At 38.3% G+C, this 19,497-nt stretch overlaps 2 protein-coding genes across 3 annotated transcripts; both read right to left on the reverse strand.

Annotated features, from left to right (window-relative positions):
• Nucleotides 1–1,648: 1,648 nt before the first annotated feature.
• Nucleotides 1,649–7,807, reverse strand: KLHL23 (kelch like family member 23). The gene is made up of 3 exons (XM_014060484.2): nucleotides 6,360–7,807; nucleotides 4,355–4,507; nucleotides 1,649–2,806 (listed from the first exon to the last, which is right to left on the reverse strand). The coding sequence occupies exons 1-3, from the start codon at nucleotides 7,570–7,572 to the stop codon at nucleotides 2,454–2,456; spliced, it is 1,719 nt and encodes a 572-aa protein (XP_013915959.2). The 5' UTR covers nucleotides 7,573–7,807; the 3' UTR covers nucleotides 1,649–2,453.
• Nucleotides 7,808–15,003: 7,196 nt separating this feature from the next.
• On the reverse strand, nucleotides 15,004–19,470 carry PHOSPHO2 (phosphatase, orphan 2). 2 transcript variants are annotated; one of them, XM_014060501.2, is made up of 3 exons: nucleotides 19,412–19,470; nucleotides 18,537–18,612; nucleotides 15,004–17,560 (listed from the first exon to the last, which is right to left on the reverse strand). In XM_014060501.2, the coding sequence occupies exon 3, from the start codon at nucleotides 17,536–17,538 to the stop codon at nucleotides 16,813–16,815; it is 726 nt and encodes a 241-aa protein (XP_013915976.2). In that variant the 5' UTR covers nucleotides 17,539–17,560; nucleotides 18,537–18,612; nucleotides 19,412–19,470; the 3' UTR covers nucleotides 15,004–16,812. The 2 variants fall into 2 exon arrangements, with proteins under 2 accessions (XP_013915976.2, XP_013915975.2); XM_014060500.2 differs by having other exon boundaries at nucleotides 19,006–19,450.
• Nucleotides 19,471–19,497: the final 27 nt, after the last annotated feature.

Here is a 19,497-nt window from a genome sequence, read left to right on the forward strand (position 1 = left end):
GACTCCCTATAATGTCAATAATTTAGGAGCACAAACTTTGCAGTGCTCCAGGTTTAAAGAGCTCGTAAATAGCCAATCAAGTTCAACTACCCCGCTAGTTTTCTGTGGCACACATTCAATTTTCTTACCATTCTGTAATTATACACTATGGCATACCTCCAGGTACCCTACTTTTAGAACTAAAACAATAGAGGAATTATCATTATCCATCCTAAAGCATACCTCAAACTCTACAATGCAATGGCCACATTTATTAAATATTAATATATAGTTTAAGTTATGGGAACCATACCTTGTCAAGTGCAAGCAACCAAAAGCATTTGTGAGAAAGCCAAGGTATATAGTTTATTGTGGACCACCTATATTACAAGAATCACACCAGACTGTCTAACTTCCCTTGGGAAAAATGTGATATAGATTAAGGGTTTGACCTCAGATATTTCCTCTCTGAACTACCCCTAGTGTGTGTTGTGGGGGGGGGGCAGGGGGTTCCTCCCTTTCAAACCACAATTCCACCACATCTTGGAACAATATGCTGTTCTCCTAGATCCGTGATGGCAAACCTATGGCACACATGCCAGAGGTGGCACGCAAAGCCCTCTCTGTGGGCACATGTGCCATCATCAGCTGCTCTTCTAGTTTCCAGCATGCACATGCGTGCCAAACAGCTGGTCTTTGTGGGCACCAGGGCGGCGGAAAATGGCCTGAAAATGGCCCCAAAATAATCTGAAAAACAGCCTGAAAATAGTCCAAAAAATGGCCCAAAACAGGCATGTGTGCAGCTGGTCTTCAGGTTTCCGGTGCTCTGGTGCATGCATGCACACCCATACGTGCGCATGCATGCACGTTCCAGTTTGGGCACTCGATGCTGAAAAGGTTTGCCATCACTGTCCTAGATGGTCGTTTCATATAGAACCATTTAGGATTCCAATACCTAAGTTACAGAACATCATTCCCCCTCAAGGTATGGTTGCTCCCCCCCCCCCCCTGAAAACATGGTTGTGTCAGTGCCCTGGGGACCACCAATGGAGATCGAGTAGATCAAGTGCTTGATTTGATTGTGTTGTTGTAAGCTTCCCAGAGTCACCTATGTGTGAGTTGGACAGTTATATAAATTTGCTTAATAAATAAATAATAAATAAATAAATAAATAAATAAATAAATAAATAAATAACTTGCCATTTAGACAAATAATAGGCCTTTCCAACTGAATTTGGTAGCCTTAAAATAACATATCAGGGCGAGAAATTCCTACATCTTCAGGAGGGGCTAAGTTGGCATAAAAGAGGGTAGAATAATTTGACCCCATCCTACTATTGGAGTCTCATCCTAAATAACACATGCATATGAAAACCTCAGTAAAATAACCATCTACAGTGTAACATCTACATTGGCTGGGATTTAGCTTGATAACTAATTGGCGGTATTGGGGGTCAAGTAGATATTTACTACTTATCTCCCTTAAGTTTAAGAGGCAAGATAAGGCAAAATGTTCACAAGAAACTGTGCATATTGTATATCTTCACATCTATGTCTAAAGCAACAAAAGAAGTGAGTTCCCCCACCCCACATGCAGGACTTTCCCCTCTTCCTGTTATTCTTTAGTGTTCCTTTAGCATTGGTATACAATCACAGGTCATAAATCAATTCATATCTCCATCACATAGCTTATAATATTGGAACTTCAAAGAGTTTAATGTAACTCAAGAATGGGGCAATTACACATGTGTTTCTTGGAGAAAACATTATTTAAAATGTTATCATTCCGAGTTGAAATTGAGCAGGGTTGAAGAGTTAAGTAGGGTAGACTAGCCATTCCTAAGTAAAGGTGTGATGTACTTTAAGAACCCACAGCCAGAGTAGAGATTATAAATGTTGTGATCCATCACCCCCAGAAAGAACCAGGTTAAGAAAGGCTGTGTTTCTACCAAAAGGTACTGAACTGCAGGGGGTGGGGGGGTGGGGGGTTGGAAACAATAGCAGCTTTTCCTCAGAAACTATAATCCCTGGAACATCATGCCGCTCAAGACAAATTTCGCACCCATTGTTTTGGCCTTCCAAAAGAACCTGAAGACATGGCTCTGCCAACTGGCTTGAGGCCCCAATGGGGACATGTCAATCCAGAGTTGGTTAGTATGCATCTTGCTCCGCCTCTTTGTCAATTTTAAATCAAATTTAATGTTACTATTTATTGTTTTAATGTTTTGCATTGGTGTTTGATTGATTTTAAGCCACCTAGAGTCACCTTTGATGATGTGGGCAGCAATAAACATTTAGCAGTTTTTGAATCTGATTCATAATAATTGTAATATATGGATCACTTGTAAAGCAGAGCGAATTAGTAATATTAATCAAATTGAACTGTGATATTAGTTATCTTCTAACCTGTAACTGCTGAGCTACTGAAAGACATTTTTGTTTCCTGAAGGCAAATTCTTGTGCTACGTGGTGACTCATGTTGTAGTTACAGTCACAGAAGTGACATTTGCTTCATCATACAGGGTGTATATGCATACACAACCATGGGAACGCATAGCACTAGGAAGATTCCCCACAATTTCCCATTTATTACTTTCAGGATCATATTTCTCAATGTTCTGCAGGTAAGAACCTCTGGAAGAGGAATAGCCTCCTGTCACATAGATACATCCGTTCATGGCGACTGCACTGCCTTCCATCCTTCTTTCTATCATATCAGCCTTTTGAGTCCACACATTTTGCTCAGGATCGTAACAATCTGTGATTGTCGTCTGACCGCCCACAAGATACAATTTGTTTTCCAATGCAATGGAACATAATCCATACTCTACAGCAAAACAGATGAATTATTAACATTGTCCATTACATTTTGAATAATTAAAAAAAGAAAGGAGGCCTACCAATTGACAGTAGAATCTTCATCTAAACATTCTAATCTAGTTCTCTATTAATTTCAAGAATATTGGCTTTACATTATGATTGGTAGCCATATTTTACTTAATCAAGATAAGGAAGTGTATTTATTTACTTATAAAGATATATTCTTCAGAAAAGTGTTTCCTCAGCATTGTACAGGAAAGTCACAAATAACTGACGTTATTGCAAAGAAGTTCTGAGAAATTCTAACAATTTAGATATGTGTATATATTTATTGTTTCTATCCTGCCACACTCTAAGGACATGTAGTGATTTACAACATCCTTACACAGCTAAAAAAAATAATAATCATAGGTTATCAATATTATTAAAACATTAAAACAATCATCTCCAAAATCACAGAAGTGTTATGCGGCATCCTAGATGACCTAAATCTTAAATTAAAAATTCTTCTTAACAGGTCTTCTGAATACTTCTTGGTGCTACAGTTAGAAGCACTGATTTCTAGCAACTCTTGAATATGTGGGGGAAGAATTCTCAGTCCTATACAGAACTCATGAATTGAAAAAGTAGATTTCAGAGGGAGTAGAAGTTATGTAGGTTGCCAGGTCAAAGGCATATAAAGCTTTATTGGTCAAAACTAACATTTTGAACTGTACTCAGAAGCCTTTCAGCATTACTGCATGGTTTGAAAAGTAGATTAACAGAGTTGGAAGGGACCTTGCAGGTCATCTAGTCCAACCCCCTGCCCAAGCAGGAGACCCTACATCTGTCTCTACCTAGGATTGAATTCACAATCTCCTGATTGTGAGGCAAGAGCTTCACCTCTAGACTGCATTCTGTATCTTTAGAAAGTTTTAGGTAATCCTCAGAGCAGTCCCATGGAGAACACATTGCAGAAATTTAGACAAGAGATGATAACAGCAGTATCTGTCATCAGGATCTTTTTCTCCAAGATTTGCAACTAGTATATCTGGGCAGATTCCCCTTGAAAAATACCAGAAGGGTGTCCCTTTCAGAATCATTTGCCTGTTAGCAAGGAGGAAGATTTCAGGAGTCAACCCCCACATCTGAACTGTAGACTTTCTTAATGGTCAGGAGATTTAATTCTTGAGGCTTGAGTCACCATGGGCTTTTAAAAGAGAACAAGGTATGAGAGTAAAAGCTAATAATGATCATGTCCCCAGAACTGTATGCTAGGGGGTGGGGGTTGCGTGTAAGCCACCAGAGACATCCTGGAGTCAGGTGTCTTTTAAAGCTAATAAGTAGTGAGTAAGTAAATAAATACATTGTTTGACTAGAATGGGAAGCATTTTTCATTAGAATTCGAGGTGGGGGGGTGGCCATTTTTCTATGTGATATTAAACAGCCATCTGTCCTGAATGTTTAATTGACTAGAAATTGCCCTGTTCCACTCTATGACTCATATGTAAATACTTTTAATAGGAGAACTGATCTACAGTATTTATTTAAGTTCTTTTGCAGAAGTAAAACTTACCTGGGTAAGAACTTGTGGTGATTATGCTCCATTCATTAATATCTGAATTATATGTTTGAATTTTATCATAAGTGCAGCTTCCCCGATAACCATAATGGCCTCCGGTGACATAGATGACTTCATTCAGGACGCAGGCAGTGGCATTTCCAACACCTATTTAGTAATATTAAATTTGTAAAAGGCTTCTAAAAAGAGATAAATAATATTCAGCACAATTTCCATCAACAGGCCATTAATGTGATACATGCACACAGCTAATAAGATAATACACACACAATGTGTCCATCATCCAACATGTCCAACCTTTATGGTAAATAATATTGTGCAAAGCACCGAAAAAGAGTAAAAAAAAAAGTAAGCCAAAGAAATAAAAAAAAATATGAAAAGGACAAAGAACTAACACTAGCTTACATGGACACAACTCCCCACATCTTTCTCTGCTTGCCAACCAGTCTTATGTCCACTACATCGAAGTATGCACCTGTACATTTTCATTCATTCTTCTATACAGTTATTTTTTACTTTACTCTTTGCAACCAAGCACTACACATTGCCCATCTTCCAGCATTTGTGTATCTTAAAATATCTTATTTTTAGTAAATATTCTATCATGGTGTACTAATTCTACTTGCTCCAGCTCTCTCTCCCTCTCTCTCTCTCTCTCCCTCTTCCCGATAGAGATAAATTTCAGTATCAAAGACACATTACTCATTTTTTGACAATTATTTTTCAGATCTATACTCCTTGTCACATTGCATCATCTACTTAATAATTGCTGCAAATAATTTGAGATCTCAATCCACAACAAAGCTTGGTCTGCATACAAAGTACATAAACGTTCATATCTCTAACATATATATCTGCATTTCTTATACCTTTAGCCAAATATTAAATACATTAATACACTAAACAGCAAAGGAGAAATTATATATTTTTGTCTTACTTCCTGATTAATGATGAACTATTCCCTAAGCATTTTATTTATTCCCACACATTCTTTATAGTTCCGGTAGTCCTCACATAATGATCCTAACTGGGACCAGCAACTCCATCACTAAGTGAAGCGATTCAAGTAGAATAGGTGGCTCAATCATTTGGGATCAGTGAAAATGATGTGAAAAACCTCAGAAAATGGATGTCACATCAAGTATGGTAAGACAGACAGTATCCTTTCTAATTTTTACAGTAGAAAATTCTCAAGGGACAAGAATATTTCTAGTAGGGAGAGTAAGAAGCTTTGTCTTTCTATATTTTGTCTGCCTGCCTGTCTGTCTACCTATCCATCTATCTCATGATTCTGGGAAATATGCAATTGTTAGAGAAAAACCTATATGTGTGAACTTTTTAACTGACAAGTTTTCTCTTCCTTCTCAAGGAAAAGTTTGTTTTATCTACCAGAGGAGGATTTTGAAGAGTAATTTAGCCTCCAAAAATTTTATGATAGATTTATAAAGCCAGCTTGTACACTTGGATACGTTCAGTAACATCCAGTGGTGAGACCCTGATACAAAGACAATAAATTTATAATGAAGCAATACAGGCATGTTAAACATATGATTGATTACAAAGAAAATACAAAAACAAGTGATCAGATTTCTATGCAACAGCAAAACTTCTTACTACTTCTGAAAACTTACTTTCTGACTATGCTTAGGAGCTCCATTCCAAAATATTAATTAATGTTCAAATTCCTTAAATTTGCTTGCACCCAGACACCTTCTGACAAACAAAGTCAATAGGGAGTCAGTGGGAGGTTGCATGTCATGGTCACAAGATGTCTCACTTAATGACTGCAGGTGATTCTTTGCTTAACAATCCCAATTGGGATTGTTGGAACTGCCATTGCAAGGTGGGTGGGGGGCGTCTCACATGATATTCTAACCAGACCTTAATGTTCTATTAGCACCTATCCAAAGCAGCTCAAAACAGAAGTGGGCAACAATGCAGTTTCATTTAAAAAATACATGCAGGACTCAATTAACAAGTTATGTAGCAAGTCAATTACCTTTAATCATGTTTGCAATTGGGAACCATTTCTTTCTTAAAGGATCATAGAATTCCGCTTCTTCAGCCGGAGCCCCTTTTCGATAACCTCCCAGAGTATAGATACAGCCACTTAAGGTTACTGCACAGTGGTAGTATTTTGCATTAAGCATGGGATGGCCTTCAATCCATTCATCGGTTTCAAAATTGTATATCCACATTAAATCAAGGGCTTCTATATTGTCTGTTCTGTAACCTCCAGTCACGTAAATATTGGGTCCCAGGCTTGTGACTGCATAACTTTCTCGTGTGTGATCTGGCATATCTGTTCCCTGGACCCAAATGTTATTTACTGAGTCCCATATGTGGACTTCAGACAAAGGGTGCCAGTAATAGCCCCCAATCACATACATAATAGTGGTAGATCTTTTTGTAACTGCTCTTGGCTTGGAGCCCAATACACTACGTATTAGAGATCTGATTTTATTTTCCTTTAACTGGCATGTCTTGTATAAGCTGAGGGCTGACTTCAAGTACATTTCATCTAAATCAATTTCAAGGCACCTCAACAGATCATAAATATGTTCAATCCTGCTGTCCACCTCATAGGCAATCCACTTGGCAATGGGCTCTATCATTGCTTCTTCTTTCCATATATCAAGATTCTTTCTGGAGAGAATGAACTGGAGTTTCTCGTTGCTAATCTCTAGAAATTCTTCCCGTCTCCACACTTCTTCAAATCTGGACAAAATTATCCTTCTGGATTCCTTCTCCAGCTCGGAACAGACATGGAATTCTGCAAAGGCATGCATCCCTAAACAGTTGTCAAGGTCTAAATGTCTGATGAGAAACTGCTCACAGGCTTTTTTGACGGAAGTAAACTGAAGATGATCAGCAGCTTGAAGGAGGCTTTGAACATTTTGTTTTGTTATCTGGATCTCTGATGTGTACGTGTACATCACCAGGGATTCCAGTATTGTAGGACTGAACAAAGAAAGATGAATCTGATCCTTTGACTTTTCTTTCATGTCAGAAGTAAACATGGCTTTGAAATAGTTGCTACAAGCAGCTAGTACAGCTTTATGGCAATGGAACAGCACACCCGGTGCACACTGAAGGGTAATATCAGTGAATAACCCTTCAAGATAGAACGTCCTGAAGGCATCCAAAAACTCTATAGGATGAGAGAGGTCTTTGTATCTATAGGTATATTCCCCCTGCTCATTCAGTGCCATCACTGGAATAAAACATCAGAAACAATACGGCAGTGAGGTTCATGTATTCACTCCTACCAGTGTCCATTCAGATATAAGGCTTTCGGATTTCAAGGGTAGAATCCTTTTGCAAATAATTTACCTCTAATGCTTACATAAAGATAACAATTTTAAAAACCCAGCACATCAGATCAAGAAACACATCAGGTAAAAAAAGAAAACCCAAAGCCACCAACAGAAATATACTCCCTTACAAAAAAAAAAAAAAACCATCCAGAAACAATCAGTTTTAAGTTATTAAGCTTCACTGGACTCGGCTCTTCAAAGGTCTCCACTGCCTCAAATTACTCGAACCTTCTTTCTTGCTCTCCCAAGCAGTGCCTCATCTGCTCCAGCATTTGATGCCAGCATCAAATTATCTTCCAACTGGGCTCACATTTTCAGTCACTGGTCTCCATAACTTACTTAAATGAAGCCTGCAGGACTGGAGAAAAGAACAGTCCTCTTATTGGTTGATAGTAAGAATTCTACACAGATCACATACATGTGCATACTGTATTTTACACATACACGACATATGCAGATTTCCCATTATAAACAATACACATATACGTGAGCAAGAATCTTTCAAACATTACAAATGTACAAATGAACGGTGATCCTATGTAAATCCCTCTGAACAGAACAATAAGCAGCTATAAATCCCACTTAACAGTAGTTGGACTTAATGTATTAGCAAAATTTGTTTCTAATTTTGTTAAAATACACGATCATCAGATCTAGGCATGCTAAGAATGTAGAATCACTTTAATTTTTAATTCCAGGCAAAAAGTCATTTTTATCATTGTCAACCTATTTCATTTGCTCATTTTAATCACCGTTATTCATTCAGTTATTCTTCCACAAACCTCGAAGTAATATATAGCAATATAAGGGGTTCTAATGCTACTATTTTTAAAAAAAACGATAAAAGGGGTTGTAAAATCAACAATTAATCAGTTAGGACAGTGAAAAGAACAAATTAACCCTTCCATCCTATGTATATTTAACTATGGCATTTACCTAGGAGTAGACACTATATACCTCCAGTCCAGTCCAGTTTAGTTTTAGGTAAACAGGCGTGTACCTCTGTTGTTTCTTAGGGATAACAATACATTCTCATCCATCTCAAAACTAAGCCCCGTTGATTTCGATAGCCTTATTTTCAGGAAAGGGGATCGAAAAGCCAGATCATGGGGCACATCGCTAATCCCACGGAGGATTTCTCGCAACACCAAACACAATGCAAGCTCTTTGTAGGTAATTAAGAGATTTTGGAGAGCAGAAAAGCAACATTTGGAACTTTTTAACTCTCCCCAAAGCGGCAGGAACAATAAACCGGCAGCATTTTAAGAACAAAACGCCATCCACCCAGTTGTCTGTCATTTCGCGGGATCGGTGTTGCCTTGGGAAAAAGAAAGCCGACGTAGTTAATCCGAAATGATTTTTAAAAATCCCTCTTTTTTTAAAAAAAAAGGCTTCTATACGTCTATGTGGTCGGCCGGCATAGCGCACCACCAAGTCGCCAGCCAGTTCTATGGCTTGCCTCGAGAGCCATCCCAGAAACTGGAGTTACCCTGGCAAATGCTGCAAACCCCATTCGGAAAAAAAAAAAACAGTCCAGTCAGCCGCAGGTCCTCGTTTCTTCGGCGACTGTCACTGAGGTCGGACCAAAGCTCGTTAGTTTTTTTCCGAAGCGTGGTCGTTCGGCCACCATGCATTTGGTAAAGGCTCACCCACCTGCTCTGCAAATGAGGGTGACAGGCAGAGACAGAGCTGGGCTCGAACAAGGAAAGGAGCAGCTTTCCTAAATCTGAGCTAGAAGGGGAGAGGGGGAGGAGGGGGAGGACCTTGGCACTCAAAGGCAAATTGCCCGAAGTCAAACCCCTCCCCCCACGGGGCTAAGGTCGGTCGTGGGGCCTCGTGGGAGCGCCTTTCTAGCCGCTTGTCAATTCCCCCCTCCCCAGCGCGTGGAAATGAAAGGGGGGGGCTATTAAACGGGGCACCAAAGGAGGCCAGGAAGCGCAAAGCAGTTTATTTTGCTTCCCCCCCCCCCTCCATTCCCTCCCAACCCGGTCCGCCAAATCGAGGCGCGCTTTGGAACAAAAGGGAGGGCAAATTATCCGAGCGGGGCTTTTGGAACAGGTTGCAAACTTTGAGGGAAGCGGCTTCGGCCGCGGACCGGCGCGCGCGCCTGCAAGGCTGGCGCTTTTATATTCCTATTCAGAGAAGTGAAGGGTGGTGGAAAGAAGCGCAGGATGAAGCCGCTAGGAAGCCCCTCCGCGAGTCTTGACTATCTTTAGAAAAAAATTCAGCTTCTCTTCGCTGCTGTAGGCTATAGAAGGAGCAGATGGAGAGGCCAGTTCCTATTTTGGGGCCTCAGCTGACTCGCCTCCTCCTCCTCCTCCTCCGGCCAGGCCCCGTCTGCTCCTAACAAGGCCATCCTCAGCTTTCTGCCGTTCAGCTCCCCTCCCTCTCATCCCCAGAGAAAGCTTTGCCTGCTGCTTCTGGGCCTCAGGGGTGGGGGAAAGGCAAGGATTTCAGTAAAAGCGTCTGTTGGGCTGCTAATGGTCGCCGTTTTGCTCCCAGGGTCTGAAGTGAAAACAATAGCTTTGCTTATCCAGAGCTCAGCAGGGTCTGTGTGTGTGTGTGGGGGGGGGGACACTCATGGGATATCTCCATGAGAGAATCTCCATTGACAACTCATGGGGTGTAAAATTGCTCCATCTCCTCTCCCTGCCCAGCCATTCCCAGAGATGCTGCCCAAGCTGTGATAGCAACTTGGCTGGTTATAATAAAGTCTTTCTCAATAGTTCTTTGGTCAGTTTGGGTAGGCAGTGGTTAAGTAAGGCATCAGGCAAGAAACTAGGAGAATGCGAGGTCTAGTCTTGCCTTCAGCACAAAACCCGCTGCATGACCTGAGATCTCAGTTTTAGAGAGGAGGTAATGGGGAACCACTTCTGAAAAATATTGCCAGGAAAACTGCAGGGAACAGTTAGCCCTCGACTTACAACAGTTTGTTTAGTGGTCATTTGAAGCTAACGCACTGAAAAAAGTGACCGATGACCATTTTTCACACCTATGACTGTTGTAGCCTCCCCATGGTCGCATGATTTATATTCAGATGCTTGACAACTGACATTTATCCCCAGTGTCCCGGAGTCATGGGATCCCCTTCTGCAACCTTCTGACAAGCAATAGGGAAATCAAATTCACTTAACAGCCGTATTACTAATTTAACAACTGCAGTGATTCCCTTAACAAACATAGCAAGTAAAATCGTAAAACGGGGCAAAACTCAGTTAACAAATTTTGGGCTCAATTGTGGTTGTAAGTCAGGGGTGGGTTTCTCGCCCCGTTCCAACCGTTTCGGTTGGAACGGGGCCGGCGGCGTCCTCGTGCACGCGCGCAGTGCACGCATGCGTATTAGCGTCTGTGTGATGCTCCAGCTGCTCCTGGAGGATCGCGCAGGCGCTGTATGCGTCCTGCGCATGCGTGGAACTCATCAAAACCGGGTAAGAAACGCAGGCAGGCGGGTGGACCCTTCGGCGTTCCCGGAAGTTACTTACTTCCGGGTTCGCCGACCAACCGGTTCGCGGGGACCGCCACGAACCGCCTGAAACCCACCCCTGTTGTAAGTTGAGGACTACCTGTAGTCTAGGCAATGGCCTGGATCAAGACTGACTTGAAGCCATCATCACACACACACACACACACACACACACGGTTGCCTCTTTCTATGATACATAGAGTCAACCAAGAATGAAGGACATGATTCATTATTTTTCTAGTTTTCCTATCCCAGGAAGACTAGGCCCACACATCATAGATGAATATATAACCCTGATGAAATGTAAAAAAAAAAGATGGGAGAATATAGTTCACAAAATTGAGTATATTGATGGAAAAGAATTGAAAAAATTTACAAGCAATATACAGTGTTGTAAGGACATTTTCTACAGAATCCACATTTGTTTGCTTTTTAATTATAATAAAAAGGAAGTAATAAAGAACAAAAGCAAAACATATACTTTTTTTTCTCTTTCACATTGTATGTATCTTCCCCATTATCATCAGAATCTCTAACTCTTGAAAAATTCCAAATACTGGAAATACTGCAAAGAACATTAAGAGTTATATTTGGGAGGGAGGGCGGGGCTTGTCGTTGCTACGACACGACATGCAATCTTGGGGCTCCAGGATTGCTGTCGATATCTCTGTTGCTGGACGATCCTTTTGGATCTAAACCATTCTGAAGGAACGGTGATAGAGAAGAGCAGGTCCTGCTAATCTCAGGGGCATCACAAAGCCTCTGACTGATCCAGGAAAAAGCTTTTTGCCTGCTACAAGAGAAGCAGCCATGGCTGCAGAAGGTTGGGACATACCCCTGAAAAGGAAGCAGAATAGGACAGACAGTGTGTTGAAATGGTGAGAAAAATCTTTATTATTAGAGAAGAGAAAACCCCAAAGACTTAGAGTTAAAATAAAATTGGAGACAGAAGAAACCAAGCGGCGAATTAACCCTGGTTTAAAACTATCATGTTATCTTTTTCATTTTAATTTTGTTTGTTTTCTATGGATGGACTTTTTACAAATGCCTCTTACTTTTAAACTGGACTGGCCTTTTTTCCCCCTTCTTCCTCTATACTTTTTCCATTTTTTGTATTCGTGGATTAAAAGTTTCCTCGCAAGGCTCGGCCAGATCGTAAACTTTAAACATTTTTTTTTTCTTTTCTTCCGGAGTTCGGAGCTTAGAAAGAGAGGCAAAAAGAGGGAAAAGATATAACTGCCATCTAGAGGCTAGAGGCTTGGCAACATCTGATATTACAAAGCTATTGGCTTTGTTTACTGAAAGGGTCAGTGGAAAACGTTTTGTTTATACAGGTGTTCCTTTGAAGGAAAGAGAAAGCTTTGACTTGAAAAACTTCACTGAATTTATTTAAAACCCAGCAAAAGCCTTGGATATTTTAGTGGCAGTGTTTATAACCTGGAAAAATGGTGCAATATGACTAACATTGCAAAGAATTATGCTAGAAATTCAAAAAGTCTTAATAATCACAGAGAGAATTGAAAAGAGACTTGAAATTATAGTTCAAAATCCAGAAAGTACAGAGGGAAGAGTTGAGAATACTTATAAAATGATGAAATTTGAGGACAGAGTTCAAAAAATCAGAGACATATTAAAGTGATAAGAAAATTGTAGAGACTGACCGCAAATCAAGAGTGGAGGGAAATGATAAGTGTGAAATACGGAAAGGAGAGATCAATGAACTGGAACTCTATCTCAGATGTCAAAACATAGATGAAGAAAGGAGAAAATTTGGCAGAAACAATGAGAGTAATTTTGGCAGAAGCACCAGTGATAACAAAAGTCAAGCTGATGAAAGGAAGAGATAGAGGGTTTCGAATCCTTATAAGATATGCAATGAACAACAAGTTGTCAAGAGAAGTCCACATAAGACTTATCAAAAATAGCAATAACAGACTTATATACCGCTTCATAGGGCTTTCAGCCCTCTCTAAGCGGTTTACAGAATCAGTATATTGCCCCCAACAACAATCCGGGTCCTCATTTTACCCACCTCGGAAGGATGGAAGGCTGAGTCAACCCTGAGCCAGTGAGATTTGAACAGCCGAACTGCAGAACTGCAGTCAGCTGAAGTAGCCTGCAGTGCTGCATTTAACCACTGCGCCACCTCGGCTCTTTTCTAAGAAAACACTTAGAATACAGATTCTACAAATGGCAACAGATATTGGACTGCACTATTTCTGGAAGGATACAGGATGATGAAATGAAATGTCACAATAAAATTTAGTTAAATGTAGTTAAACTTTAAGTACTATGTATGACAAAGTAATAATAGCTATAGTCCAATAAATGATAAATAATAATAAAGCATTTATATATACTAGATTGATAATATGAAATTTTATATAAACTGTAAGTGAGGATGATGGAGATGATGTTAAAAAGCCTTTTTATAAAAGATAAATAATTTTATATAGAATAGAATATAAAAATGTATCATTGGATGATTTCAGGATGATGTAATGAAATGCCATAATATACATTTACTTCAAATTTAATGTTTCATATAAAAAGGATGTAATAATAGCTATGCTTAATGGATGTTTAACAACTATAACAATTTGTATACATGTATATTAGATTGATGATACTAATAATGGAAAAAACATGTAATTGAAAATTATTAGAGAATGTTATCAATGCTTAAATAATAGAATGACTTGGAATAGGATATAAAAAATTCTTTATTATTGGATGTATTGAAGATGATATAATGAATCATTATAATATAAATGGATACATATTTAGTATACCTTGTTTAAAATGGAGAAACAATAGTGATAAGAAAACAAATGCATTATAATAATGTATACAAAGATATTTGATTGACAAATGTGATTTTTGATAAAGCTCAAGTGATGACTATGGAAAGGATGCAGAAAGACCTTGTAACCAATCAACACACTGTATGCAGTTGAAGAGGTTTTATGTTATATGTTTTGTTTTGGTTTGAAAACAAAAAATTTATTTAAAAAAAGTTAAATTTGGGACAAACCTATGGCAACTGTCTATGGAGATTCTCAGTCATCTGGGTCATGGTTGTCCCAAAAGTGCTTTTTCAAAAAGCAACTGAACTTTGTTTTCCCTAAGAAAAACAAAATCCAGTTGCCTTTTGAAAAAGCACTTTTGGATTGAGGCTTCTTTCAGGAATCTCCAAGAAAGCATATAAAGCATCCAGAGAAATAATCTGTTGTATTTTGTTCTGAATATTATTGTTATATATAAATTTCTTCCATTTTTTTTCCTGCTGATCCTACTAGATCTAGCAAAGAGGGCATATTTCAGGTCCCTTCTATTAAATGATATCATCTTGTGGAAACATAATGCCTTTTCTTTGACAGTGCCCACCTTGTGGAACAGCATACTCGTAGAGATCCGGTTGGTCCCAACCCTGTTAGCCCTTCATAAGGTTCTCAAGACCTGGCTGTTTCCTTAGACTTTTGGATCAGAAGGTTAGGAAAGCACTGTTGTTGATAATGAGTTTAAGATCAGAATGTATTATTTCCTTCAAGAGTCATGAGTTATTGTTTATAACTGTTGGTTTTTAACCTTTTACATCATCCAGTCACTGCTCTGAGATGGGGCAGCCATTTGAATTACCATATTTCAATAATAATTAGCAGAACTCTGATAGTCTGATTATAAATCGGCCCAAGATGGATGCACAATGGTTGAAAGAACTAGCTATAATCCACGAGCCAAGGTAATTGTTAAAATCAGCATTCACATTTATCAAATAAGCAGATCTTTAGACCATGTAATAGGGTCCATATCTATATTGGAAGGAATGCAATATAAGCATAATTAAAACTAGGGGAGAAGAATTAGTTAGAAAAAGCTTTAATATATAGTATATCCCTAACAGAGGAAGAAATAGAAAACCAATGTTCTTTTGATACTAATCATCTAAACATCTGTTAGGTCCAATACAGCATGTTGTTTTTGTTGATTTATATAATCACTATATTCTACAGTTAAGGCAAAATATTTAACAGGTAGTTTCAGTAATAAAATATTTAATTGTTATCTTTATAAGCATACATCTTAAATAAAAACTACAAATGGGATAAATTAATCATTATTTTAAATAATACACATATTCCAAAAATTTTAGTAGGCACATAGTATTTTAAAGAATAACAAGTGAAATACGGATTTCTAGGCAAATTCATTGTTCACTATATTAAATGTACTCAGTATCTGAATTTTAGCATAGTTAAATAACCTACTTATTAAGACCAACATAAATTAATATCTGAGAGCCAGCTAATATTGAGCTAATTTTTCATCTTCTCCTTTCATTAATTTTAAACTAAAAAAATACATTATCCATATATACAATTCCACATATGAAACCAATTTTCACACATTCACTTTTCGCAAAGCTTAAAAAGACCAACACAAAACTGCTTATCAAATTATGCCCTTTTTCAAAACTTTCAGATATAACTTTCACATTAAGAGGAGTTTGGCAGCACATTTTCTAACTAACCAATTTTATTAAAAGGCATAGATTGTCATGAACTGAATTTCAGCTTATGAATTTCAGCCTCTTAATATTTACTAGTTGAAAAAGACAGTGTCATATTTTTGCACATAGCCTAATACAGTCCTCCTGTTCCAACTTCTTGATATTTGTAACAAAATTACATAAAAGATTATACCTCACAGGTATTAGCAAAGATAAATGTGGTGCCTTAGTAATAGATTGAAGCAGTGATTTTATCTTTGTGGCACTGACATATTATACTCTTCATTTTACATAATTATTTTTTGTAAGGCTTCAGTTCTATGTAGTTTATTTAGGAATAAATCCCACTGGCCTAGATTAGGGATTACTTCTTAGTAAACATGAACAGAATTGAACTGGATTCATATAAATTATTTTGCTTATTAAAGGAAATCTCTCTCCCTGCATCATCTCATTTGCATTTTTATGGTTTATTTGGAGATAAAACCAACACTTCTATGGACAGTTAAATCAGATAGTATTAAACAATATTTAGTATTGCCTACATTTATTTGTATTGGTGCATTACCTTTAACCAGATTGATTGATGTAGAATATATCTATTAAATAGGAGAAAATGGGTATTATTTTAATTTATGCATTCTTTCAGTTTGTATCACTAAACTACAACCAACTGTTATATTGTAATTGGTTACAAAAAATAATCTGGATCTCTATAGTTTTACAGGACTATGAGAAGGTTTTTCAATTCTAAGAAATAATATTCTGCTATTTTTCTGAAAAGCAGCAAATGATGGTAATTATTTGAGTGGGATCTCCACTCACACAATGGGATTTGCTTCTTTTTCCTCTTTATTGGTAAGAGCAAATTTGAATGTATACTATCATGCCACAGTTACAATTAAACAGAACTTACCATCATATATTGTAGAACAGACCTTATCATTCATCTGAAATGACACAGATGACTATTACATTTAATAATAATTTTGGCATCTGCTTCATTAAATTATTCATCCGACTAACTATATATTGATTTTGTACAAGGAAAGGGAAGACAAAATGATGTAAACATGTGATTTTTCTAATATCCATAAAGAAAGGGTCCTACTATGATAAAGTCAAGACAGTAGCACCAATTTCCTGTTGTTAGGCTAGGGAACTATTCTTTTATAAGCAATTCTAAGTAGGCAAGAATCTCAACACCAGAAGACCAAACAAGAACTGATGCTTCCAATGGAGCAAGATCCTGAGTTAATTGAGAAATCATTTTCTCCAAAATATACCCATGGCGTGGCATAACAACATCATTCTTTTTTAAACACATTACAGGACACAGATCATTCCCACCGTCACCTATATATACAATTTGTGAGTATTTAACTCTTGATGTTAAATTGCTTTCTAAAAATTCTTCTAAAACTTTCCTCTTACACAAATTTATGGGGCACTTTGTACAATCATGGATATGACAATTCTGTACAGAAAGATAGCCAAAGCTATCAAAACTTGCAGGGTTTGTAAACACTTCATCAAATAGTTGAAAAACATTTGCTGCTTTTAAAATCCAGTCAATAAAGACAGTATTGGAATCGGATATAATTATGCAATCAAAAAAGCCTTTGTGTTTGCCAATAAAATCTAAAAGATCTATCATTCCTGAAGTAAATGGGATTGTTGTCATAGTCGTTTTCATATCTTCTTCTCTTACTCCATTATCTCCCAGATATCTAAAAACTCTGTCCATGTGTTCTGTCCAGTGTCCCTTTTGATAGGAGTTTTTTACTTCATCAGGAAGTTTTGAACCCGGTGCACTTTTAACAATCCAGGTATCACTGTTCTCATCTACAATTGTATGATCAAAATCAAAAACCAGTAGAAATCTCATTGTTGTTAGATATAAGTATAACCTGGAAATGAGAAAAATAGTTTACTTATGAATGAAGTAAATCATTTATATAATCATATTTTTATTTGATAGTCTTAAAAATAAAATTTTTAGCAAGAAAAATAATACTGAGACATATATAAATCATTCACAACGTTTCTAAAATGCATCTGAATACTTCTCAAAATATAAGTTATCTTTCAAAGAGGAGAGAGTCCAAGCTATATACTGCTTTACCAAATCACAGTTTGTTGTGGCATCTAAACTGGGCAGCAATTACATGCAGCAAATCCTGGCATATGTTTCAGACACAATGTCCACATTATGTTTTTATATAATGTGTAAGCTATAAACAATGCAAGAAGTTAGGGCTGCTCAAAGCATTTCAGTTTTCATTTTAGTCCTCTGTGTGCTATATTTATATTGATTTGCCTTAACTAACAAAGAATATACAATAAACTGAAGTACTAGTAGTCTCACATAATGACCAGTAGTTTAACAACAATTTGAAGTTATCATGACCCCCCCAAAAGTTACTTATGACCCATCCTTGAAGTTAGGATTATCACACACCCACACCTCCATACCACTGTCACGTGATTGCATTTTGGGCACTTGACAACTGGCTGTTTATGACCAGTTGCACAGTTTCCAGCAAAAAATACCCATTTGGGAAAATGAATTCACTTAATGACCTGATTCATTTAACAACTATGGTAACTCACTTTATGACCATTGTAAAAAGTTGTAAAATCAAGTCACATGATTTGCTTAACCATCAAAGTAATTTATGGTCAAAATTCTGACATCATTAAGTGAGAACTCCCTATATAGGGTAGCATATAAAGTAATCATTAGTCAAAATATAAATTCAAAGACAGGATATTTGATTACATTATCAAAAAGTATAGAATTGACACAGATAAAGATAAGAGGGATTTATATAGATGCACAATTTTTTTAAAAAAAATCAACTACAATCCATCAATTATACTCACTGGATGATGTCTGAAACTTGACTTCATTGAAGTAAATCAAATAGAGTGAATTTATCTTAATTCTGCCAGAAAATAACTGCAAGTACAGAGATAGAGAGAAGAAAATGTATGTTCTTATTCTAAATATAAACGTTTAGTTATAAGTTTAAGACAAGTACTCGTTCTATTTGCAAGCCCACCCCCCCACCCCCCCCAGAGCCTGGCAAATGTGAACTATCAGAGAAGCAATTCATCTTGTTCTGTAGGGACAAGAATGGCATGTAAGACAGAAATAGCTCAAAGCTTTGCCGAGCATTAGCAGACGGAAGGGTCAGCCAAGTGAGGATCTCTATACAAGCAAAGGCCCCATTTGCAATCGTTCATTAAGAAACCCGTATTTTGCTAAGCCTTTTCCATTGCCCGCAGCAGGCTATAGGCACATTAATGGTTCTTTTTCGTACGGTCGCTCTCTTTACAAAAAGTCACCTACCACTATAAAGGCTTGTCAGCCCGTCAGATGGCTCTTCTGCGGGGAGTCTTAGGGAAGCAAAGCTGCCAGGGACGCCGTGGGAAAACGAGCCGCGGACGACACGCCCAGGCTCCTGGCGCGCACAGCAGTCACTCATTGCGAGGCAATGGAACGGCTCCGACGAGGAGGCCAAAGCCGGTCCGAGGACTTGCCTGGGCCACCGGCCTCGAGGCCACCCGTAGCAGGCAGACCGATCCCTTAGAGACAGCCCGTCTTCCGAGTGCACCTCACGGCTTCGGCCCAAGCCCGGGGACGGCGGTGAGGGCAGAAGCTGTCAGCTCGCACAAATGGCAGGAAGAGAGAAAGAATCCAGCCGTAGCACGCAAAAAGAGAGAGAGAGAGAGAGAGAACCGTGAAGGCGGCCTACCGGCGTCCAGCTCGACGTCCGTCCGCCCGCCCCGACTGATTTGCCCTGCAACGTCTTGGTCACGCCAGATCATGTGACCGCCCAAG

This window comes from Thamnophis sirtalis, unplaced genomic scaffold, assembly GCF_051295495.1.
Source record: "Thamnophis sirtalis isolate CommonGarterSnake01/CBP01778 unplaced genomic scaffold, rThaSir2_p1.2 scaffold_1, whole genome shotgun sequence".
Classification (NCBI taxonomy): domain Eukaryota; kingdom Metazoa; phylum Chordata; class Lepidosauria; order Squamata; family Natricidae; genus Thamnophis; species Thamnophis sirtalis.

Bases quoted from the DNA above. Each gene is read 5' to 3' on its own strand.
- KLHL23 (XM_014060484.2), bottom strand. From the start codon at position 7,572: ATGGCACTGAATGAGCAGGGGGAATATACCTATAGATACAAAGACCTC. The intron at 4,508-6,359 runs GTAATTGACTTG...ATTACTAAATAG, and splicing joins AATTGCAAACATGATTAAAG to GTGTTGGAAATGCCACTGCC. The intron at 2,807-4,354 runs GTAAGTTTTACT...GTTTTGCTGTAG, and splicing joins CACCACAAGTTCTTACCCAG to AGTATGGATTATGTTCCATT.
- PHOSPHO2 (XM_014060501.2), bottom strand. From the start codon at position 17,538: ATGAGATTTCTACTGGTTTTTGATTTTGATCATACAATTGTAGATGAG.